The following is a 25,988-nucleotide window of genomic DNA, read 5'->3' as shown; positions in this document are numbered from 1 at the left end:
CTACTTCCGTAATTGGAACTTCCCTCTGACTCGCAGCTTTCGAGGTAGTTGCTACCTCGCCATTGGAGCCCATCTGTCTTGCAGCTTTGGGCCTACTTGTCTTGTCTATGCGACTGCCCTGCCTCGCGGCTCTAGGACTAGGTCCTTTCTACCTCTTGAAAGCAGGCTTGTTGCCTTCCGCCAAACGTTGCCTCTTCATTCTGTCATCCGACGCTTCTTCCTCCTCGTACCGGTTGCAGAACCGAGGGTTTCTCGCAGCAAACCTTTTGAACTGCCTTCGACCTACTTCTATCGCTTCATGGGCCCATTCTAAGCGCTCGATCTCCACTTCTGTTGGGTCGACCACTGCTCCCAAGCGTTGTACAATTCTTAGTGCTGCACAGTACTGCGAGAGAGCTCTTTTACTTCCTCTGCTCCGTACCTTTCTCCACTCTTCTACTCCGTTTTCATTTGTGTGCTTCTCCAACACGGAGTTAATTGAATCAGCACTACTCTCGCTCCCCGAGTACGACGCATCGCTTAATTCGTATTTGTCGTCCTTGGATTGCGACTCAGTTCTCCTCTTTACATCGTCCTTATTACAATCAGGTAATGAGTCGTTCATCTTGGTCGTACGACCACCTTCCCGACAAGGCGGGCTCAGCGGTCCAGTATTATATACGGGGAAAGAACCGTCCGCCACAGCAGCGCCCCTTACTGTGGTAAGGCCATTAATACTTCCCGAGGTGGCCCGGTATCGGGAAGGCTCCGTTCGAATGCAGCCGAATTTATCCCGTCTGCAAATCGTCCAATAGGCACGGTCCGCATAACACCCTGGATTAGGGGGTTGGCAGTTCTTGGTCACCGACATCCCGCCGCCCTCCTATGAGGCGAAACAGCGTAGATGTCAGTCCTAAACAGCTCCGCCTCATAGTCGGGCGCTGTGGAGTTCGGCTAAGCCCTCACACCAACGACAAGGTGCCTATCCTAGTGAGGGCTCTGCTGTGAAGATACTGATAGAATTTTTAACATTTAAATAGTTTCGCACGTAAACACACTATTTATTTTCCTTACATTTTCTTCAAGTTGTTTACTCTTTCCGTGTTTTTGCTTTTAAATATGGCCAAATCTTTTATGCATACACATATGTACACATATTTATTTCAGTGCTGCCATGGCTCAACTTATGGTTGGCTCATCTCACCAGCTGATTTTATTTTTTTCATTTCACTGGAATAGGATTGTCAGAAGGAGATGGCAAATTCAAAATGAAATCAACACATTGACAACATTTTCTTACTACACACAAAAGCTGCTAAGTTTTACGTTTTCATTCCATTACATTCGTCTAACACCAACACGCTGACTTTGACAATCTGAACAAAGGTATGTTGTTGCTGTAGAGATGAGCCAACCTGTTACGGTCTGCTGCTACGGTCTACGGCTACGATCCACTTGGGAGCGTGTTCACGCGAACACACCTAGTGATGTGGCGAAAGTTGCGATAAAAAGTATCGAAAAACAAGGAAAAAGACAGACGGGCGATCGCTAACGAAAAAAAACCACGAGTTCCGGAGGAAGAAAAAAGATCTTTTCCTTTTTCGAGCTGAGTTGGTTAAACGTGGTGATTTTGTGCTCTTAAATTTTCCAATTAAGGGCTAAGCGTACTTTAAATTGAATTGTTTTTAAGCCGATAAGCATTGTACATATGAAAACAATCCTATACTACTTTTCGAACATAAAACTGAATTAATTTTCTGCAAGCAACATTTGATATTAAAATCGCAATCGTGACGCGTCTGGAAGAAATGCAGCGACAGTCAGCTCCGCAGCTACAAAGGAAACGAGTTTAAGGCACCATAGAATCAAAAGACTTATCAAAGGCAGTGTAAATAATCCTCCACTAATAACCAACATTTGTTCATCGTACACCAAATCTTACCTGCATTTCAAAGTGGTTAATTTACCTACATTTGCCACTCCGACTGTTTTACTACTAGCCGCAATTTCACTTTTTCGTTATGGCAACATACAACGGCCACCTATTATTGTGACGTGGTCTGCGCGGTTACCCCAGCGGGTAAGGGGGTCAGAATATACCCGCGGTAGGTATGCCTGTCGTAAGAGGCGACTAAAATACCAGATTCAAGGGGTGTGTAGCGCAACCCTTCAGGTTGCCAGCGCAATATATAGCTTCTCCAAACCCAATTGTCAACCTCACCTATCCGCGGCGAATCCTGTTTCAGTAACAGACGAGGCTCTGGCGACCCCAAGCTCCTCATGGAACTTGGGGTGGGGAGGGAGGGGATGGCCTGAAGGTTTAATGTGGCCACATAAATCGTTCCCGAGATGGTCGGGCTAGCACCTTAATGGTGCTGTGGTACCGGAGCGTACCGGATCTGTATCCGGCAAAGGACCATCACATCGATAACACTCCCCAAAGCCTTCGGGGAGCAACCTTATCGCTACAACAACAACAACAACGTGGTCTGCGCTGACTGCATGGTACCCCAAAACCACCACAAACTCCATACGCAGTAGCATATGATAAAGCGCCAACCACCACCAACGGCGCCCACTATTATCACGAGCATCACCATCGGTAGTACCTTCCCCAACCCTTTTATTAGCGCCAACCACGAGCGCAACAACCACCAGACGTACCGCCACCACCAGTTGCAACGCACACAACGGGGCCGCGAACATAGGTCCGAGGCCACTAATATTAACACCTACAACAGGCGGTACCACCGACACCAATACTAGCCGCATCTTTATCAGCTGCGTCCATACCGGCGATAATAATACTAGCGCATCCTTATTAGCTGCGTCCATACCGGCGATAACAATACTACCACATCTTTATCAGCTACGACCATACGGGCTACAATAAACCAGCTACAATGACAACCACAGGGCAGCGAACATAGGCCTGCGGCCAGGCCAATTGCGACAACGAATATCAGCGGGTAAAGCGGTGAGTTCGTTCCATTACTGAACCAAATATACGTATTTGTAGCCTCAACCTTGTCTTTTAAAATTTTTTTTGACTTCAACATTATATAATGTTAAAATACAAACATATTCAAATTTAAGGCTATCACCATAGTATAGAATTAAAACGAATATGAATACGAATGCAATATGCATAATGAGCGAAGAAAATGAAAAGTTAAGAAAGCAATTCTTGTTATACGTTCGAAATTGTTGCATACTGAAAAATTAACAAAAAAAAAAACAAAGCATATCTAATGGTCATAGGTAGGCAATTTGTACTGCCTGTGAAACAAAAAAAAAGTGTTACAGGTATTAAAATTTGCTTTGCGTTACGGTAAAATTTTACTATTACTTTTTTAATTAATGCAATTGTTGCGGATATGATTTTGGGATGAGCAAAAGTATTGATATTGTTTCGGTAAGGAATAAAGTTTTATTGGTAATTGAAGTTCAATTGCATTATCAGTTAAAACGCATTAAATTTATATTAAGGGACGCAAATAATGAGTAATGCGGATTAGCTTACATTATCAACAAAAAAAAAATTGTATACATTTTTTTGACTGAGTTGAACTAAACCCAAAACACTAACAGCACTGACTGATACATGCAAAACAGTCTACGTTTCACCTGAACAAGTAAAACGATTTCATTAATTTTACTATAAGTTTAAAAAGTTCACGTTTTACCTGAACCTGTAAAACGATTTCGTTAATTTTACCATAAATTTAAAAATTCACGTTCTACCTGAACAGGTAAATGACTCCGGTAATTTGTCTATGAATTTAAAAGCTTACGTTATACTTGAACATGTGAAACAATTTTTTTGAAGAGTATGATTTACCCCAAATTTAGTTTTAGTTGCGTTTATAACAAATTTCTTAGTACATAGTACATATTAGTGTCATTATACTATGTGTTATACCAAATTGATGTTTTGTTAAACTCAAAGTAAGTCTAATACAACAACATATTAATTTTGTAAGGGGCCCCAATTATCGGAAGTTGTATCCAAACTGTACAGCCCTAAGATAGGTTTGTGAATGAAAAGGGAAAGGGCATTTAACCAAATTTCTACTTTGTATGTAATCTATCTACTATTCATAAGCACATTTACTTACAATTTTTTTTGCACCAAGCGCTTATAACCCTTGTCAAAAAAAAAAGGAGGTGACATAAATATAGGTATAGCTTTAAATATTTCTTTCATAGCATACATACTTTAGTAATAATGATATCTGAATAAACTTGTAATTAGAATGGGAATGCTGGCGTCTACATTCTTTTAGAAGGCACTTAGGTAAACCAGGTAAGGGGCCACCGAAAATTTAGGTGCGTCGGTGGCCATGGATTTTGAGGGTGGGTTAAGCACCGGGCGTCGCAACAACACCCGCGGCGCCCCAAGCTATATTCGGTCTTTCTTCTTTTTCATTGCTTTTCAGCAATTTTTTTTTATTTCGATTTTCAGCGTTGGTAACCGGCCATGTCCGGTTCGGTAATTTTTTTTTTTGCGTTTTTTTTTTGAATTTAAATTTTGAATGTTTTAACGGTCTGTCCGTGACATCCGGTTCGACCGGATGTTGTTGATGCATCTGTTATGGATTCGCATTTACGATGGAAGCAGTAAGGAAGGCGGTCGGCATGATGTGGTGGTGCACAGTGGCTAGTCATTGTCGGCTGGGGCGGGTCCTTGCCAACCTTACTGTTCCTGCGCCATAAACAGAAAAAAAAGTCATATCATGCCTTTAAAAAAACTGACAAAAGCGCAGAACTAATTCAAAACGCTCAAATGGACGCAGTCAGCGCATACACGTGGCCGTTGTATGTTGCCATAACGAAAAAGTGAAATTGCGGCTAGTAGTAAAACAGTCGGAATGGCAAATGTAGGTAAATTAACCACTTTGAAATGCAGGTAAGATTTGGTGTACGTTGAACAAATGTTGGTTATTAGTGGAGGATTATTTACACTGCCTTTGATAAGTCTTTTGATTCCAAGGTGCCTTTAACTCGTTTCCTTTGTAGCTGCGGAGCTGACTGTCGCTGCATTTCTTCCAGACGCGTCACGATTGCGATTTTAATAATATCAAATGTTGCTTGCAGAAAATTAATTCAGTTTTATGTTCGAAAAGTAGTATAGGATTGTTTTCATATGTACAATGCTTATCGGCTTAAAAACAATTCAATTTTAAGTACGCTTAGCCCTTAATTGGAAAATTTAAGAGCACAAAATCACCACGATTAACCAACTCAGCTCGAAAAAGGAAAAGATCTTTTTTCTTCCTCCGGAACTCGTGGTTTTTTTTTCGTTAGCGATCGCCCGTCTGTCTTTTTCCTTGTTTTTCGATACTTTTTATCGCAACTTTCGCCACATCACTAGGTGTGTTCGCGTGAACACGCTCCCAAGTGGATCGTAGCCGTAGACCGTAGCAGCAGACCGTAACAAACCTGCTTCGCTTTGAAGACCTGACGATGAAGCGAACAGGAAACCGGATCATCTGTGGGAAGCCACTGCCAGGGATCTCCGACGACAAGCAACATGGGGCACGACTCACCCCTGAGATAAGAGTCTCAAAGTCCTACTAGGAAGCTAGCCGGGCAACATAGGTCTATCAAAAAAAAAGTTAAGTCAAGTTGGGAATAATTTCTGTTTCCTAGTTAAAAGGGCTTTGCGGCAATTAGACATTTGTTATGGAGAACTCGTCAAAACTCCGAAAGATGATTACTAGTGGGTATCGCTCCCACAGGAAGGCAAAATAAAAAAAAAGGTGTAGACATTTTGATCTGGAGAACTCGTCCAAACTCCGAAAGGCTAGTCCGACCTAAGCGTGGACTGCCAGGGTGTTCACGGTCCTCGGTGAGTACGCGTGTGAACATCCTATGAGGTCAGTGCTCGGGGAGAATACTGGGCGAGATGTCCCCGACCGCCAAAACGCCCAGACAAAAAAAAATCCAATTGGTAGGTATATAAAAAAAATTCAAATTGTAATTTGGCAAGGAAACGTTTTCTGGTTCATTGCGGACGAATGTCCGAAGCGTGAAAGCGACCTATCAATTTCCCGTTTAGGTCTTCGAGATCGTACAGTGCATTGCCTATTTTTCGAAGCACACGACACTTTAGGTATTTTGGTAGGAATTTGGCGTTAATGCCCTTTTTGAAGTTACTTAAGGCAAAGTTTTTCCGAAAAACTTCCTGACCTTCCTTATAGTTGACTTGCCTGGAGCGCTTGTTATAGGTGGTTACTCCCCTATCCTTGGCCTGATCTAAATTTCTACGGATCTGCTCACGGATATTAGTCAACTTGTCAGCTCTGCTTACTACCGTAACCTGGTCCTCCTGAAGGCTGCCGAGTTTCTCTAAAATGTTGTACGTTGACGCATGTTGGACCATATCTTGGCCATATAATGCAAATTATGGAGAACACTGAATCGCCGTATGAAAATCACTTCTCAAAACTGATAAAATCTCGGGTATATGCTTATCCCAATCGGTATGGTCAGGTTTATCTTTCAGGAAAATCCTAATCTTCGAAACAATCTCTCTATTAACGCGCTCGGGGAGAATATAACCCACGTCCGTCACGTGCGTCACCCCGTAATTTGCAAAAAATTGGTTCATTTCCTTCGAGATAAACTGTTTACCATTGTCACTGTGAATAAACTCAGGGACCCCTACAGACGGAAAAATTTCTGAAGCGAAGTAATTTATAACGTTTACAGTGGTGGCTCTCTGCATGGGCTTTAGCCAAACGTATTTTGAAAAATGGTCTAGTACTATGAAAAGAAATTAATTTCGCCGCTTAGATCTCGGATACGGCCCTAGGAAATCGCAATATAATCGCTGAAATGGCCTCTCGGATGCAAAGGTATTATCTATAGGCGGTCTCGACTGCTGATTAGTGGGTTTTACAGCTTTGCAGGTGTCACAACGTTGGACGTAGTCCCTGACGTCCTTAGCCTGCTGCGGCCAGAAGTACTTCTGCCTAACACGTTCTAAGGTTTTCTGCCACCCGCCATGGTAACTCCGGTTAGCGTCGTGTGCTAATCTCACTGCTTCCTCAGTCAGCCCTTTCGGCAACCATAATCGCCACAGCCAGTCTTCTTCCCCTTCCACTCCCTTACGAAATTTAACTCGTTTGAAAATTACTCCGTCCACCACTCGCAAATCCGGAAGCGATTCCTCATTTTCGGTGACGGTCCGAATTAAGTCTAAATATTCGTTGCTGCTAAATTCGGGAGAGACTAAGTCTATTTCCCCGGGTGTGGTAGTGAAAGACAACTCATCGGCATCAAACCGCGATAGCGCATCTGGTACTACATTCAGGGTGCCCTTACGATGTTCCATTTTGAAGTCGTATCTTTGTAGTAAGAGCGACCACCTCGCCAACCTCCCGCTCAAGTCCTTTTGTGTCATTAACCACTTGAGACTGGAGTGGTCCGTGATAATACGAAACGGTAATCCCTCCACATAGGGTCGGAAACGCTTCACGCTGATTATGGCGGCGAGACATTCCAGCTCGGTTACCGTGTAATTGCGTTGAGCATTATTCAGTTTTTTCGACACAAACGCGATCAGATGCTCAGCGCCCTCGTCATCGACCTGGAACAACACTCCGCCAACACCTATTTTGGAAGCGTCGCATTGTATCACGAATTCCCTTGAAAAGTCTGGTTGGGCCAAAACAGGGGCGGAACTCAAAGCTATTTTTAGCTTTTCGAAGGCCTCTATAGCTTCAGAGGTAAGCTTGAATAGGCCTGCTGACTTACGGAGACAGTCGGTCAAGGGACCTGCCAAGTCAGCAAAATTGGTAATAAACGCCCTGTACCAATTCGCCATGCCCGGATCCACTTTCAGACACCCGCTGTCTATCAAGTACCCTAAGTAGCGTATTTCCTTCTGACAAAATTTACTTTTTTCCACGTTTATTGTCAGCCCTGCGTCTCTCAAACATTGGGCCACTTCCGCTAGCAATCTTAGGTGATCCTCAAAATTAGTGCTACATACCATCAGATCGTCCAGGTAGACAAAGACGTTCTCTCGCAGACCGAAGGGATTGCCTTGTCCATCAGCCTACTCATAGTCTGCGGTCCATTGCACAGACCAAATGGCATTACTTTGAAGTGGTACAGAGGCCTCCCCGGAACCGCGAATGCTGTTTTTACCTTAGAGGACTCTGTCAATTTGATCTGGAAGAACGCGTCCTTCAGATCAATGCCACTAATAAAATGCGTATCTTTCAGTCTGCTCAATAAGCCGTTGATATGAGGCAGGGGGTACGAGTCTTTCTTAGTCACCGCGTTGACCTTCCTGGAATCTATGCACAGCCTAACTTTACCTGGTTTCCGGACCAGTACTACAGGACTACACCACGGGGGGTTCGATTCTTCTATAACTCCTAATTCGAGTAACCTGTCTAGTTCGCTAAAAGCTTCGGCTTGCCTCGGTGGCGAAAGAGGGAAATGTTTGCTTTTTATGGGAACGGCATCACCGGTGTCGATGTGATGCTCCACTAATTTAGTTTGCCCTAGGCCTAACTTCTCGTACGAAGGAAACGTCTCGATGACCTTTTGCAATTCTGATTTTCGTTCTGGTGACAATTCATGGAGGTTAAGTTCCTCTTCCTTTTCAAGTCTAATCTCTATGCACTCTACGCTTGGGAATATTTCGGGAGCTAACGCAAATGCTCTCCAAAAATCTACCCCGAAGTACGCTTCTTGGAGCAATGAGGGAACTAGGTAAAAACGAATGACCTTTGTGATATTTTTGAAGGTGACTGGTAGGGATACTGAGCCTAAAATTTTTTGCTTGTTGCCGCCCGCGGTATATACGAACGCGTGTAAGGGCTGATATTCAAAGCCGTTATCCTCTAGGAATTCTAATCCATTTTTCCCTAAGATGGAGACGTTGGCTCCCGAGTTCAACAGCCCTACAAGAAAGTTATCTCTAATTTTAGCCTTTACTAGAGGCCTTTCATCCTCTGTAAGCGTTAACGTGGTGGCTTGCAGCAGTCTACGCTCCTGTACTCTCCTGTGGCATCTCTTCCTACACATCCCTATGCTGGCGTCATCCCTATGCTGGCGTCGCAGAATCTTGATACGCTCGCCCATCGCGGATGAGGACGTTTGACTCTCGGATTCGGAACTATTCGAATTGTCCGTACTGTCAGGGTAAGTTATTATCACGGTTGAGGGATCTTCTGCCAGGGTACCACTGCACCTCGGAAGCGTATCACCTCCATGCAGAGATTCACCCTCTGGTTCAGCGCACAGGACGACGCCTCGAGCACTGGCTGATGTGGGAGCTATGAAGCCGAACGAGGTTCCCCCGCCTTCTCTCTCGGGTACTGGTTTCCCTGCCTGCGATGGTCCCTAGGGCATTTAGGAGTAAATACACCCTTATACCCACATTTAAAACAAAAAGGATTTTTATGGGTTCCTCACAATATGTATAGGAGTGCCCCATTGCCTGGCAATTCCAGCATTGTATTCCCAAATAGTCCGGTCTTCTGTTGCGTCGATATTCCAGCGCCTCTATTTGTGAATCCATTTCGCCGTCCTCGCTTTCCCTCCTCATGTCTGGGGTTGTCGCGCGTGCTTCGTTTACATGCCGTCCTGGGTAAGTGGCTCCCAACAGCTTGCTTTCTTTCAGCACTTGTTCACCTCTGCGTGCTACATCGCGTAGATCATGAAGGGTCCTTACATCTGCGTTGAAAAGCACCAGCTTAAGGCTACTGTTGACGTTTCTTTTTATTATGTCAATCAGTAGAAGCTCCGACATTGGCTCTCTTAAGCGCGCGTTCAAGGAGATTATGTCCGTGTGAAACACTTCATAGCACTCACTTGCTTTCTGCTTCCGCATGGAGATCTCCATCATGACCTCCTGGTCAGTTTTCAAAGTGCCAAACTCTCTTTTCAATGAGTAGCACAAAAAAGCATAAGTCGCGTTTGGGTTTTGTTTCGTGAAAAGCCAGTACCATTCTTCGGCCCGCCCGGAAAGAAACAGGTGGAAACTAGCCATTATTTGTTCGTCCGTGCATTGTGTGTGCTCACACAAGGTGCTCAGTTTAAAAAGGAAATCGGCCACGCTCCCAGTGCCGTCGAACGAGATTTTCCACTCCTGCGGCTTCACTACTATGTTGCTCGGAGCAGGGTATATTGGCGGTACTACCGTTGGAAATGGGTTACGGTCCATCCTACTTGCGTTCCTGTTTTGCTGATTTGATTGCTGCGCGGATTCGAGAGCGGCGTTGAGCTGGGCCGTATTGGCTCTAATTGAGCCCATCTCTCTCCGCATTTCCTCCTGCGAAGCCTGCAACAGTTGGTGTAGCACGTCCACCCACGAGCATCCACGAGTGGCTTCGTCCTGCATTCCTAGGGTATTCGCCCGATCACTTGTAGCGTCCCCAATATTTCCCATCTCCTGATTTGGTGGTAAAGCACCAGCTCCTTCGGGTGCATAGGTCGACACATTGGTCATTAGCCCCGAGATATCGTGCGTGTTCACGTGACTGGTGCTTCCCGGTCGGTCCAGTTTCTCGCGAGGGTCATTCAGGTCCGAGCCCATGTTTATTAACGCGGGATCTCCGTATCGTCCCCCTACTGGGGTGTGCACCACCAAGGGACGCCTGGCCTGAGAGAAGGCCCCTCTATTTTTATTACCCCGTTGCTGGTTTCTCTGGGGATTCCCCGCACTCCCGAACGGAGTGTTCCGGTCCGGTTGCCCGAATGACTGGTCGCGCGACATGTTCAAGGGAAAAAAATTTGGCCCTAGTGCTCCCAACCGCAGTGCGAGGGGGTCTTAAGGCCCCCTCCGAGACTGGTTGGGGCCACCAGGGTCGGTTCCAGACACACAAGGGTAGGTCTCAACACGCCCAGCCGCAACGCAGGGGCAGTCTCGGTTTCGAAACCGCTCCCCAGCCTGGTGGGACAGGAAGGAGTGCCACTTTGAATCCCAGCTCAACCCGCCACAATCCAGGTGGTATTCTATGGTACCACCTGAGACGTGGGATGAGCTGGGGTCCTTATAATACGCAGACACACTCTCACACCGGACAACACAAAACAAAACAAATTCGGCAAAAGAGAAAACAAAAAATAATTATTTCACATTGTAAAAAAAACCCAATTATCGGACATATTCAACCAGGGCCGACTAACGGACAAAACATCCGGAAACATAAAAACCCACTTACAAAAAAAATCAAGTGCGTGCAGCACTGCCTCATCGGGTGAAAATAAAAAAAAATTCCGGAGACTGACGTGAAGTCTCGTGGATCCCTCAGCTACCGGAGACGATGAGCATTCCGGACACCCTGATCCGTCCAACCATCCCACCGCAACGCAGGTGGCTGCTCCTGCGGCTGCTCACCCCGGACTGGTGGGATGGTCAACTTCACAGTTTGACCAGGAGTGACCCTCGTACCCGGCGCCTCAGGAACCACGTTGGGCGCCATCTGTTATGGATTCGCATTTACGATGGAAGCAGTAAGGAAGGCGGTCGGCATGATGTGGTGGTGCACAGTGGCTAGTCATTGTCGGCTGGGGCGGGTCCTTGCCAACCTTACTGTTCCTGCGCCAAAAACTGACAAAAGCGCAGAACTAATTCAAAACGCTCAAATGGACTAAAACAACATCCGGTCGAACCGGATGTCACGGACAGACCGTCAAAACATTCAAAATTTAAATTCAAAAAAAAAACCGAAAAAAAAAATTACCGAACCGGCCATGTCCGGTTCGGTAAATTTTCTTGCGTCAGTCTTTTTTTTTTGAATTTGAATTTTTAAATGTTGGAATGTTAACGGTTTGTCCGTGGCATCCGGTTCGACCGGATGTCGTTTTAATTTGAATTATAAGCGTTTTGAGTCGGTCTCTGCGCTTCTGTCAGTTTGTTTTGAATTTGACAGCTGCTCGTTTTGATAGGCATGATAGGAACTTTTTTCTGTATATGGCGCAGGAACAGTAAGGTTGGCAAGGACCCGCCCCAGCCGACAATGACTAGCCACTGTGCACCACAACATCATGCCGATCGCCTTCCTTACTGCTTCCATTGAAAATGCGCGTCCATAATAAACCATATAGTTGAGCCATGAGTGCTACCAACTCAAAAGTGGTTAGCTGTCATAAAATCTACTACAGAAAACGAAACGAACAGAACTGCTATACGGATCAGAAATTGAACCAGATAAATATCAGGATCACAACGTTGTTGTTGCATTTGTATGTTAAATTTCTATCCGTATCTGGTTCACGCGTCATTGGAATGTAACTATTAACAGTTAAACAGCTATGGGTACTACCACAAACAAATGATGAGCAAGCCTGTGCATGTGCATATATGTGTGCTTACCAAAGCACGGTGGGCAAATTACACGTTTGGTAGGTTTCTATTTGTTATTGCAGTAGCATATTAAGTTCGACGTTCAGCCCAATATATTGTTGGGTTAATATATTAATATTGTGACGAATGTTAACATCACTAAGAGATATTATCATCACTAAGCCGATACTAAGCAGCCACTCGTATGTACGTAAACAAATCAATCATCATTTACACACATGCATAAAAGGCAGCGGAGAGATACAAACGCATGTCATTACCAGCGGACGTAGTACTCACATATACACACGCACATAGCTACAAACTACAAATATACATGTATATGGTTTGTAACTGAGCATGAAGTTCACGAAATTACTAGACCGTAGGAGAAGTGGGTGAACGAGGAAACATAGTATAAAAGCAGCGCAAGCTGAGGCATGACTTATCAGTTTTGATTTAAGGACGCTATTGGTTGCAAAGTAATCTAATAAATACCATTTTGCATTATTGAATACTGGAGTTATTTATTCAACAGTTTAGCGATTCGAACGTTAGCAGAAGGTTTGGAATAAGCGGAATTTCCCAAAATTTGTTAAAATATTATTTTGAATAATTGGCTTAAGCTTTGCTTTGCATTTTTAATTTATATTCAATTCACTTTCCTATAAAAAAAATGATCTAGCCAAATACAACTTTTATAGAAAATTCAAAGGAGTATTTCTGAGGTGTGTGAGAACTTTTCGATGGTTTTTTTTTTTTTTTTTACATTTTTGACATAAAAAATACTGTTTTGATAGTTTCTCGAAGTACGAACAAGTTAAACTTTTCTTCATAACTTGTGATGGCAATATTTCTTATTAATGTTATGTTTGGTTTTGCTGGTCTGTAAATAGTTAATTATTATATTAATTTGTTGTCTTCAAGACCAAGTTTGTTATTTTTGTAAAATGTACATTTTACAAGTTATATTATATTAAATTATTGTACATAGAAAACGAGTAAATTAGAAAAAAAAACAAAGTTCATAGATCGTACAGCCGACTATTTCAAAACCCATGACGGTTTTTCATCAGCGATCCACACATTGAAGACTTGACGTTTAGCACATCAGGCAATCAATGCACTTTGCAAGTTCCTATTTATAACTGGTTTGCTGCTGTGTTTAAACTGGCTGGCTGGCACGACTTTTGTAATTGAAATTTAAGTAACTTCCCGATAAGCTACAAGCTGGAAACTTGGAATATAGTTCAGAACCCGACAGCTTCCTACCATGCGAGTGGGGGAGTCTCCGTTTATTGTGTAGAACGTCGCTTCTTCTATTTGATCCGCCAACAAGTCATCCCTACTGTCCGACCGCAAGTTTGAATGCCATAGGTCGTGATGGGCATTGAAATCGCCTAAGATAATGCGATTATCGCCAGTGAGTAAGGCGCTTATATTAGGGCGGTATCCACTGGGGCAACAGGTGGCAGGAGGGATGTAGATATTGATGATTTCTAGGATTGCATCGTCTGATCGGACAGATAAGCCGTGACATTATAGGACGTTGTCCCTGCGTGTCTATTGGCTCTCCATCTATCTTTGTCGACCGTAGGATGCATTATATATTGTCGGCAGAAAGCGCTCGCACATTTTTTCGCATCCGACAGCACTTTGTCGCCAAAGGCGATGGAAACTTTGTCTTTGTGCTTAGTCGGATTCGATAGGGACTTTACGGATCTAGGGGGTGGGAGGGCGCTATGGCCAAGTAGGTCGCATGTGGCCATAACAAATCGTTCCCGAGATGGTCGGGCTTGGTGCCGGAACGTACCGGATCTGCATCCGGCGAAGGACCATCAACATCGATAACACTCCCCAAGGCTTTCGGGGAGTGTGTTTATCGCTATAACAACAACAAGCCTCACTATGTAGGGGGTGTTCACGCTTTCCAAGGCAGTCGGTTCTATGTACAAGAGCGACTCGGGATTTTCCCGACCAAGGACTGTCAATTCAGTGTAACCCCATTTAATTTGTTGCGTCCCTCCCACAAATTGACATCCTCCCAGCAGCTCCTTGCAGCGGGACTGCTCCATCCGGGTCCGTCTCCTGACCCGGTCCTGAGAAATGGTTTTGCTGCATCTGCCGGAAAAGCACCTTTTTAGGACGGTCATACTCTTTTCAGTGTGTCTCGTGTAAGGGATGGTTGCATCGGACAGGTTGTTCTGAGCTCGATCCCAAAACCAGACGTCCACGTAACTTCTATAAATCTTTTGTGACTCCTTGCTGTTCACGCCCTAGGGCCTCCCGTAGTCTAGGCCTTAGCGCGCCCCCCCCCCCCCCCTCCCTTCCTTCTAGGAACCCCGCTGCTCAGCAAGCCACAATAAGTACCCACTGCTGCTCGCGCCCACGGCGCCACCAACTCATACCTAAAATCTCCGTAGTAGAGTCGGGAGCAATGCCGAGCCTCAGCTCCTTCCCCCGTCTTCTCCCCCTCTTTTCCGGCAACAATTGTAGGTCAGGGAAACAGACTCTTAGCCCCTACCTCCCATTGCACCGTGTGCCAGCACAGAATATATATGCATGCGACATCCGCCCAATGCAGCTCCTGCCATGGACGGTGCCACTTTCCTAGATGTTCTGGTCTCCGCGACGGCAACCCCCGACGGGTTTCATTGCGCCATGTTGCCAGGCCGCACCCCAAAATACACCGGGTACCCAAGTGCTTACCCAAGGAGTCCATTCCCAGAGCCACAACAGCAGTTGCGTCCTAGCCTTCCACAACCCAGGCGTAGTCACCCGTCACTTATTTCCAGAGTGACGACGTCTCCCCGTATGCACTTCAGAATTCTGCAGTTAAACTGTAATGGATTAACTGGGAAGATCACGGAGATAGTCGATTTCATGAAGCGGCACAACATCCGAATTGCTGCGATTCAAGAGACTAAACTCACAGCAAGATCTGCTCTGCACACCTGTTCTGGGTATAATGTCCACAGCAAAGATCGCGAGAGCGGAAATGGAGGCGGCCTTTCGTTTATCCTGCACCACTCTGTGCAATATCATATATTTGATCCCGACATCGACCGTAGGGACAGTGTCTTAGAACGTCAAGGCTTAGCTGTCCGGTCAGGCGATGCAAACCTAGAAATCATCAACATCTACATCCCTCCTGCCACCTGTTGCCCCAGTGGATACCGCCCTAATATCAGCGCCTTACTTACTGGCAGCAATCGCATTATCTTATGCGATTTCAATGCCAACCGCGATCTATGACATTCAAACGTGCGGGGAGGAGAGTAGGGGTGAGATGTTGGCGGATCAAATAGAAGAAACGGCGTTCTGCACAATAAACGGAGACGCCCCCACACGTATGGTAGGAAGCTGTCACAGTTCGCCGGATATTTCAATCGTGAGCGCAGAACTCGTAAACTGCGTCAACTGGCAGCCGATGGTAACATTGGCATCCGACCACCTGCCTATACTTATTTCGCTCGAGCGTTCCGCCGACTTCATCGTCACAGAAAAACGCACTTTCATTAACTTTAAAAAGGGAAAGTGGGACGAATACAAATCCTTTACAGACAACCGCTTTGCTGCCCTCCCTAACCCGACTGATGCCCGCCAAGGGGAGCGTGCTTTCCGCAAGGTCATTGAATCCGCCTCGGCTCGTTTCATTCCCGCCGGTAGATTTCCCGAAATTCGGCCCCACTTTCCGGCGGAGGCCGCAAATTTAGCGAGAAAGTGACCTTATAAGACAACTCGATCCCGGCAACCCCAAACAAGGGATATAAACCAACGCATCAGATTGCTTGTGGATCAACACAAGCGGGCGTAATGGGAGGAGCACCTAAGCGGTTGTAACCTCTCTGCCGGTGTAGGTAAACTTTGGTCCACCGTAAATTCCCTATATAATCCGTGTAGGCACAATGACAAAGTTTCCATCGCCTTTGGCGATAAAGTGCTGTCGGATGCGAAAAAATTCGAGAGCGCTTTCTGCCGACAATATATAATGCATTCTACGGTCGACAAAGATAGACGGAGGGCTGGCATTCAAGGGGTTGTGTAGCGCAATATATAGCTTCTCCAACCCAATTGTCAACCTCACCTTCGAGCGGCGAATCCCGTTTCACTAACAGACGAGGCTCTGGCGACCCCAAGCTCTTCATGGAACTTGGGGGTGGGGAGGGAGGGATGGCCTGAAGGTTTCAATGTGGCCATATAAATCGTTCCCGAGATGGTCGGGCCAGCACCTTAATGGTGCTGTGTTACCGGAGCGTATCGGATCTGTATCCGACAAAGGACCATCACATCGATAACATTCCCCAAAGCCTTCGGGGAGTAACCTAATCGCTACAACAACAACAACAACAACATAGACGGAGGGCCAACAGATACGTACATAAACATAAATTCAGCGCGTCACCAATTGCCATCACCGCCAAAGAGGTTGAGGATGCCATCGGTAATGCTAAACCATCCAAAGCAGTGGGCCCAGACGGCATAGCCATGCCGATGCTCAAAAGCCTAGGGAAAGAGGGTTTGAACTATTTAGCACATGTGTTCAACCTGTCTCTTTCCACCTTTGTCATTCCCGAAAAATGGAAAATGGCCAAGGTGGTCCCGAAGCCTGGTCCAAAGCCTGGGCAACCAGCTAACATAGGAGAGTCATATCGACCGATACTCTCCTATCGCCAGTAGCCAAGACGCTTGAAGCCATTTTGCTCCCCTACTTCAAAGCACATTTACAGCTAGGCTGTCATCAGCATGGCTTCAGAAAACTCCATAGCACCACCACCGTGCTAAATGCCATTATCACCCAGATAAATTGCGGTTTAAATCAAAACTCCCACCATAGAACAGTACTCGTTGCGCTAGACCTATCAAAAGCTTTTGATACGGTCAACCATGACACGCTACTGCAAGACCTGGAAGGGTCTACCCTTCCCCCATGTCTTGAAAGGTGGACCGCAAATTATCTGGGTGGTCGGCAAGCATCGGTGCAATTTAGAAACGAAACATCAAAACCAAGAAGAATTAAACAAGGGGTGCCACAGGGTGGTGTCCCATCCCCACTTTTGTTTAATTTCTAAGCTACTTTCGCCAACAGAAGGAGTTACTATCGTTTCCTACGCCGATGACTGCACAATAATGGCCACAGGCCCAGGCCCAAAGATCGATGAACTTTGCAACAGAATAAACGGCTACCTCACTGATTTCTCCAGTTTCTTCGCCCCGCGAAACATGGCATTATCACCCAATAAATCCTCCGCGACCTTATTTACAACATGAACGTCCCAAATGTCGACCATTTTGAACACCCACGTCGATGGCACTACGCTACCGACTGTCCTACACCCCAAAATCTTGGGTGTAACCTTTGATCAGGATCTACATTTTGGTGAACATGCAGCCGCATTGTACCGAAAATCCAGAGCTGTAATAAAATCCTCAAATCCCTTCCCGGCAGTACTTGGGGAAAAGACAAAGAAACGCTCACTACCACATACAAAGCAATTGGCCAGCCGATAGCATGCTACGCGTCCCCTATATGGTCGCCAAGCCTAAACACTACTCACTGAAAGAAGCTACAGGCTGCCAAAATACTGCTCTCAGAACCGCCACGGGCTGTCTTCTTATATCCCCAGAACACTTTCTACATAATGAGGCGAGAGAATACTCCCCATCAGGGAGAGAAATGAGATGCTAACCAAACAGTTCCTGTTGAATACCCAGAAACCTGGGCATCCCAACAGACATCTGATTGATGAGCCAACACCGCCTAGGGGCTTAAGGAGTCATCTCCGTAAGAATTTGGAGGAAATACGGCACCTGAGAACTCAGCCTTATGAAGCAAAAAAACACAGCAGGTCCTCAGTGAACTCCACAAACAGGCGTCGGACATTTATGCCAGGAATTGTCCGGTGAATCCAGTGCTCAAAGAACAGTACCCAAAACTTGCGGAAGAGGAAGGCATACTCCCCATGGAAACGCGAGTCACTCTAGCTCAACTTCGTTCTGGATACTGCAACAGGCTAAAATCTTACCTATCCAGAATCAACTCCGACATACAAAATGTACCCCAGCGGATTAGGGGATCAGAATATACCCGCGGTAGGTATGCCTGTCGTAAGAGGCGACTAAAATACCAGATTCAAGGGGCTGTGTAGCGCAACCCTTGAGGTTGCCAGCGCAATATATAGCTTCTCCAAACCCAATTGTCAACTTCACCTATCCGCGGCGAATCCTGTTTCACTAACAGACGAGGCTCTGGCGAACCCAAGCTCCTCATGAACTTGGGGGTGGAGAGTGGGAAATTGCCTGAAGGTTTAATGTGGCCACATAAATCGTTCCCGAGATTGTCGGGCTAGTACCTTAATGGTGCTGTGGTACCGGAGCGTACCGGATCTGTATCCGGCAAAGGACCATCACATCGATAACACTCCAAAAAAGCCTTCGGGGAGCAACCTTATCGCTACAGCAACAACAACAACATACAAAATGTATGCCCCGCTTGCAATGTGTCCCACATGACACCAACCATCTCTTTAATTGTAATGTGAAACCAACGCCTCTAACACCCCTTTCATTATGGTCGGCCCCTGTTGAAACAGCAAGTTTCCTCGGGCTCCCGTTAGAGGATATTGATGACAATTTGTGATCGGTCGCATCTTTAGGTGGTGCGAAGTACTGCTACAACAACAACATCAATCCGGCACTTCCCAACACAGCCGTTATATCGAGACAAGCATAAGAAGACCCTAAGCAAAATCCACACATAATCGGTAAAAGCCTTTGCCAGGACGCACCGGGGAACCAATTTATTAATATACAATATCCGAATCTCGCCGAAGAGCAAAAACGCGTTGCTTCCCAAGGCATCCGGTTCAATGTACCGGAGCGACTCGGGATTCTTCCCCACCGAGGGCAGTCATTTCAATGTAACCCCATTTAATTTGTTACGTCCCTCCCACAAATTGTCATCCTCCCAGCATATCCTTGCAGCGGAACTGCGCCATATTCTCCTGCTCCGGAAAGGTATCGAACCCAATTCGGGACTTGTACCTGATCCCGGTCCAGAGAAATGGTTTTGCTGCGTAAAAGAATGTTTTTAGAACAGTCAAACTCTTGTCAGTGTGTCACGTGTAAGGGATGGTTGCACCGGACGGAATGTTCTGGGCTAGTCCCCAAAACCTGCCGACCTCGTAACTTTCACAAAGATTTCGTAGCTCCTTGCTGTTCACGCCCAAGGGCGTCCCGTAGTCTTTGCCTTAGTCTTCTGGTCTCAGCGACGGCACCCCCCACGGGTTTCATAGTGCCATGTTGCCAGGCCGCAAACCCAAACACACCGGGTACCCCAATGCTTACCCAAGGACGTCCAGCCCCAGGCCCACGTCCTAGCCTTTCACAACTCAGGCGTAGTCACCAGTCACTCACTATCTCAATCGTGAGCGCAGAACTCGTAAACTGCGCCAATTGGCAGCCGATGGTAACATTGGGATCCGACCACCTGCCTACACTTATTTCGCTCGAGCGTACCGCCGACTTCATCGGCACCGAAAAACGCACTTTCATAAACAAAAAATGAAACTGGGATGAATACAAATTCTTTACAGACAGCCGATTTGCGGCCATCCCTATCCCGACTGATGCCCGCCAAGGGGAGCGTGCTTTTCACAGTCATTGAATCCGCCTCGGCTCGTTTCATTCCCGCCGGTAGAATTCCCCAAATTCGGCCCCACTTCCCGGCGGAGGCCGCAAATTTAGCGAGAGAACGTGACCTTATAAGACAGCTCGATCCCGGCGACCCCCAAATAAGGGATATAAACCAACGCATCAGATTGCTTGTGTATGAACACAAGCGGGCGAAATGGGAAGCACCTAAGCGGTTGTACCCTCACTGCCGGTGTAGGTAAGCTTTGGTCCACCGTAAAGTCCCTATCGAATCCGTCTAAGCACAATGACAAAATTTCCATCGCCTTGGCGATAAAGTGCTGTCGGATGCGAAAAAATGCGCGAGCGCTTTCTGCCGACAATTCTACGGTCGACAAAGATAGACGGAGGGCCAACAGACACGCACATAAACATAAATTCAGCGCGTCTCCAATTACCATCACCGCCAAAGAGGTTGAGGATGCCATCGGTCATGTTAAACCATCCAATGCAGTGGGCCCAGACGGCATACCCATTCCGATGCTTAAAAGCCTAGGGAAAGAGGGTTTCAAATATTTATCGCATGTCTTCAACCTGTCTCTTTCCACCTTCGTCATTCCCCAAAAATGGAAAATGGCCAATATGGTCCCGCTACTAAAGCCTGGGAAACCAGCTAACATAGGAGTTGTTGTTGTTGTTGTAGTGATAAGGTTGCTCCCCGAAGGCTTTGGGGAGTGTTATCGATGTGATGGTCCTTTGCCGGATACAGATCCGGTACGCTCCGGTACCACAGCACCATTAAGGTGCTAGCCCGACCATCTCGGGAACGATTTATGTGGCCACATTTAACCTTCAGGCCATTCCCTTCCTCCTCACCCCAATTCCATGAGGAGCTTGGGGTCGCCAGAGCCTCGTCTGTTAGTGAAACAGGATTCGCCGCGGATAGGTGAGGTTGACAATTGGGTTTGGTGAAGCTATATATTGCGCTGGCAACCTGAAGGGTTGCCCTTCACAGCCCCTTGAATCTGGTATTTTAGTCGCCTCTTACGTAACGATTATCTACCGCGGGTATATTCTGATCCCCTAACCAGCTGGGGGTTATCGACCGATATCTCTCCTATCGCCAGTAGCCAAGACGCTTGAAGCCATTTTTCTCCCCTATTTCAAAACAAATTTGCAACTAGCCTGTTATCAGCATGGCTTCAGAAAACTCCATAGCACCACCACCACGCTAAATGCCATTAACATGCAAATAAATTGCGGATTACATCAAAAAGCCCACCCCAGGACAGTACTCGCTGCGCTAGACCTATCAAAAGCATTGGATACGGTCAGCAATGGCTCTTCCTCCAAGTCTCATGGACTGAGCGATGAGCTTTGCAACAAAATAAACGGCTACCTCCCTGAGCTCCAGTTTTTTCGCCTCGCGAAACCTGGCATTATCACAGACTAAATCCTCCGCGACCTTATTTACAACATGGTCGTCCCAAATGTCGACCATTTTGAACATCCACGTCGATGGCCCTACGCTGCCGACTGTCCTACACCCCAAAATCATGGATGTGACGTGCCCCAGCGGGTTAGGGGATCAGAATATACCCGCAGTAGGTATGCCTGTCGTAAGAGGCGACTAAAATACCAGATTCAAGGGGTTGTGTAACGCAACCCTTCAGGTTGCCAGCGCAATATATAGCTTCTCCGAACCCAATTGTCAACCTCGCCTATCCGCGGCGAATCCTGTTTCACTAACAGACGAGGCTCTGGCGAACACAAGCTCCTCATGGAACTTGGGGGTGGGGAGGGGGGAATGCCCGAAGGTGGCCACAGAAATCGTTCCCGAGATGGTCGGTCTAGCACCTTAATGGTGCAGTGGTACCGGAGCGTACCGGATCTTTATCCGGCAAAGGACCATCACATCGATAACACTCCCCAAAGCCTTCGGGGAGCAACCTTACCGCTACAACAACAACAACAACAACAACAGCAACATGGATGTGACGTTTGATCAGGATCTACATTTTGGTGAGCATGCAGCCGCAATTGTACCGAAAATCCAGAGCCGTAATAAAATGCTCAAATGTCTTGCTGATAGTACTTGGGGGAAAGACAAAGAAACGCTCATTACCACTTACAAAGCAATTGGCCAGCCGATTGCATGCGACGCGTCCCCTATATGGTCGCCAAGCCTAAATACTACTCACTGGAAGAACCTACAGGCCTGCCAAAATACTGCTCTCAGAACCGCCACGGGCTGTCTTCTTATGTCCCCGGAACACCATCTACATAAGGGGCGAGAATACTCCCCATCAGGGAGAGAAATGAGATGCTAACCAAACAGTTCCTGTGGAATATCCAGAAACCTGGGTATCCCAACAGACATCTGATTGATGAGCCAACACCGCCCAGGGGCTTAAGGAGTCATCTCCGTAAGCATTATGAGGAAATACGGCACCTGAGAACTCAGCCGTATGAAGCAAAAAAAAACACAAGCAGGTCCTCAGTGAACTCCACAAACAGGCGCCGGACCTTTATGCCAGGAATTGCCCGGTGAATCCAGTACTCAAAGAACAGTACCCAAAACTCGCGGAAAAGGAAAGCACACTCCCCAGGGACCCGCGAGTCACTCTAGCTCAACTTCGATCTGGATACTGTAACAGGTTAAACTCTTACCTATCCAGAATCAACCCCGACATACAAAATGTATGCCCTCCTTGCAATGTGTCCACACATGAAACCAATCATCTCTTCAATTGTAATGTGGAATCAATGCCTCTAACAACCCTCTCACTATGGTCAGGAGTGGACCTTTAACCTATTGTATAGGGCGAAGCACAACAACAACAGCAAAAACACGTAAATAATGCCAGATATTTTTTTGAAAAAAAGTGTTCTACGCAGAAATACGAAGGTGGCTTGTTTACAAACAGTACGGAAACGTGCTATATAGACCAGTAAATTAATAACACGTATTTATACGGACCAGCATATGTATGGAATCATAAACTAATATTCACCATATTTGTACTGATCCGTATAAGACGACATGTGGAAACAGCCAAAGCCATTTTGATATGCTTACTTTGCAGGAAATTCTTCTTCGGTACAGCAGTCAACTCCATCGACAGTTATATATTTGTTGGCTTTTTCAAGGGGCACAACTAAGCACAGTCCCACAATTTGATATTTACGTACCGCCAAATATGCCTATATTAAAAATAGAATAAATTTATATTAATAAATAATTGGAGATATTTAAAAAAAAAATAGTACATACAACAAATGTTTGCGGAATAACGTATGAGGACGAAAATCCCAACTCCTTATCTACAATGGTGAATATATCTGATAAACGTTCGTGTCGTCGCGCATGCGATGCTTCCGTTATACGCAGTATGCGACCATCCGCGCCCCATTCTTGATAAATAGCCACAATATCCTCATCGATCCATCCCTTGAACCGAAGTAAATTTAATGAAGCGTGAAAATCACGGTGTAACACCTCTTCTTCTGGCTCATGTACGCTGTAAACAAGTCCACACTGTTTACACTGACGTGCACCAAAATTTTTTTGGCCGGCGTCAATTTGGTATTGATTGGATCCTCGACCCATAATCCATGTTCGTGGTATGTTTCTTTTGGATTGCTGTTGTAATGGTTTCCATCGATTAGTGTAGAATATAGGAAAAAGTTTATCCTTGGAGTCCTGTTCAGCGCCATGCAATGGCAAAGGAGTTAAAATTATGTGACTATTAATCTGTGTAGACTCAGTTGTTTTATCTACCAATTGCCCATTTTCTAAACTATTGGAAGTATTTAATTTATTGTTATTTTCACAGTGGTTTCTAGAAGCGTCGTTTATGACATCGTGCAACCCAGATGGCATTGAGATGTTTTTGTTATTATTTCTGATGGCAGTTATTATCTCATCTGCTTCCTTGCATCTTTGACTGTGGTTTGCTATAAAAATGTCGAAATTTTCATCTGTACATATATTGTTTGTAATGAGAAAGTCGAGCATTCGATGTTGTTGCGCTTCTACTTTAGGATCGGTGGTATTACATGGTATACGTTGTCGAAAATAGTCTTGTTCGTTTACCAATACAAAAACTTGATCAACAATTCGTGCAGCTTCCTCTTTGTGATTGTCTGGATCTGCTATAAATATTGTGAAATTATCCTCTGTGCACATATTATTATTGATTAGGAAATCCAGTAATATATGCTGTTGTTCTATAACGGAAGGGTCAGTTGTATTATGAGGTAATCGGTTTCGAAATGATGAATAATCTAAATCAGAGCTGAGGTTATTTAAAGTTGGTTCAATTAAATGACTTCCTTTGTTTTCTTCTCTTTTCTCTTCGAAATTATCTGATATTGCGATATCTCCATAAGTCGTGTCGTCCAAATTTTTTAAAATCGTCTCAACAGTAGCTTGTTCATCTGTGATATCGTAAGTAGCTGAAATTAAAAATCAAATTTCTTTTATTTGTATTATAATTTAGGGGTAATGCTTTAAATTTCGAAATCATCGTCATTACAATCTATTGAAGAAATTTTAGAGCGCACTATTTTTTTACTAAAGGAAAAAACATCAACCAAATCCTCGGTAACTTCGCTAACGTAGTTAATACTAACTTGGGTAAAAAATTTTCATAATCTCGTTCTTTTTATAAATTTTAGTAAAGCTTTTGACACTTTGTCACACTCGAAAATGATTGAAGCACTTGAAAATGCGGGAATAAGAGAGAACCTGCAGAAATGGTTCGAAAGTTATCTAGAACTAAGGCAATATAGAGTCAAAATAGATAGAGAATATAGCACAGAGAAATATTTATCTTACGGAGTCCCGCAAGGATCAAAACTAGGACCGCTCTTGTACATAATATATGCCCATAGTATGATAGAGTGTTTGAAAAACTGCGAAGTATACGCATATGCGGATGATACGGCGGTCCTAGTTCCACACAGAACCTTCGACATTGCCATTGAGATAATGCAAAGGAAGCTCAATCAAATAGCTAAGTCTGCTACAATCAACCTCAAGTTTCATAGCTATGAGTGTTTACACGAACAACATAAAAATTACCAGTGCGTAACAATAATAGAATCCGTAGATTCATACAAATACCTTGGAGTAGTCCTTGATAGGCATTTTAGATGCAGCGACCACATCTCCTATCTGCAGATAGAATTACGAAGCGTATCTTATTTTTTAAAGCATTTGAGTTACTGCAACTATGAGGTCCTCCGAAGCGTATATACTGGTTTAATAGAATCGTACATTAGACACGGTATCAGGGTCACGTCGACAGGTTGTAGACAACTTCAAGAAAGTCAAATGTACAACTTAAAAATCCTTGCAAAAAAAAAAAACAAAATAAATATATACGAGGAGCGTATATCGCTTACCAAAGAGCTACAACTCTTAGACGTTAAATATAAGTATATTTAAGTTTACAGTCTTACACGAATTTTAGGATAGAACAGACTATAAAATCACGATTTCTCATTCCCACGCCACACAAATTCGTTCAGAAACCAGGCTAAGAGTGCCAAAATATCTGAACAACTACTTAAAACATACGCTCTCAGTTATTTTACCAGCATTTCTAAACGAACTGCCACTCAATCCCATAATTTAACAGTCGCGTTACCGCTTAGTCTTTTAGATATTTGGATACAATGAATTAAGCTATCACTTTAACCAAGAAAATATGTAATAATTAATCGATCTACCCGCAGACAAGCTCATCAGCTTCGCGGGTTATGAACTTATGATACTTGTTAACCTCTAAGTCTTTGAATAATAAATGAATAATGAATGAATGAATAATAACAATGAATAAAAGTAAAACCACTGGAAGAATTATTCGCTTCCCAAGGCAGCCGGTTCTATGTACCGGAGCGACTCGGGATTTTTCCCGACCAAGGGCTGTCCTTTCAGTGTAACCCAATTTAATTTGTTTAGAGAATTATTGAAATATTTACTATAACTAGGGAAGTTATCTATGTATATTCCACCCGAATAGTGGAAAGTTTGAATAATCATCAATAAAATGTAGGTGAC

The 25,988-nt window shown here is 45.0% G+C and overlaps 1 protein-coding gene across 1 annotated transcript in view; it reads right to left on the bottom strand.

The window, feature by feature from the left end:
• Window positions 1–25,988, bottom strand: part of eco (Establishment of cohesion) — a 140,629-nt gene that overhangs the window by 16,952 nt on the left and 97,689 nt on the right. The window contains exons 2-3 of the mRNA XM_067757705.1: window positions 23,196–24,379; window positions 23,001–23,125 (exon numbers count right to left, since the gene is read on the bottom strand). Of these exons, the coding sequence (XP_067613806.1) occupies window positions 23,001–23,125; window positions 23,196–24,379 (1,309 nt within the window). The remainder of the gene's footprint in view (window positions 1–23,000; window positions 23,126–23,195; window positions 24,380–25,988) is intronic.

The sequence above is a fragment of the Eurosta solidaginis genome, chromosome 5, assembly GCF_040869045.1.
Source record: "Eurosta solidaginis isolate ZX-2024a chromosome 5, ASM4086904v1, whole genome shotgun sequence".
Taxonomy (NCBI): Eukaryota; Metazoa; Arthropoda; class Insecta; order Diptera; family Tephritidae; genus Eurosta; species Eurosta solidaginis.
Note: the sequence above shows the minus strand (reverse complement) of the source record. Positions and strands in the feature narration are given on the sequence as shown.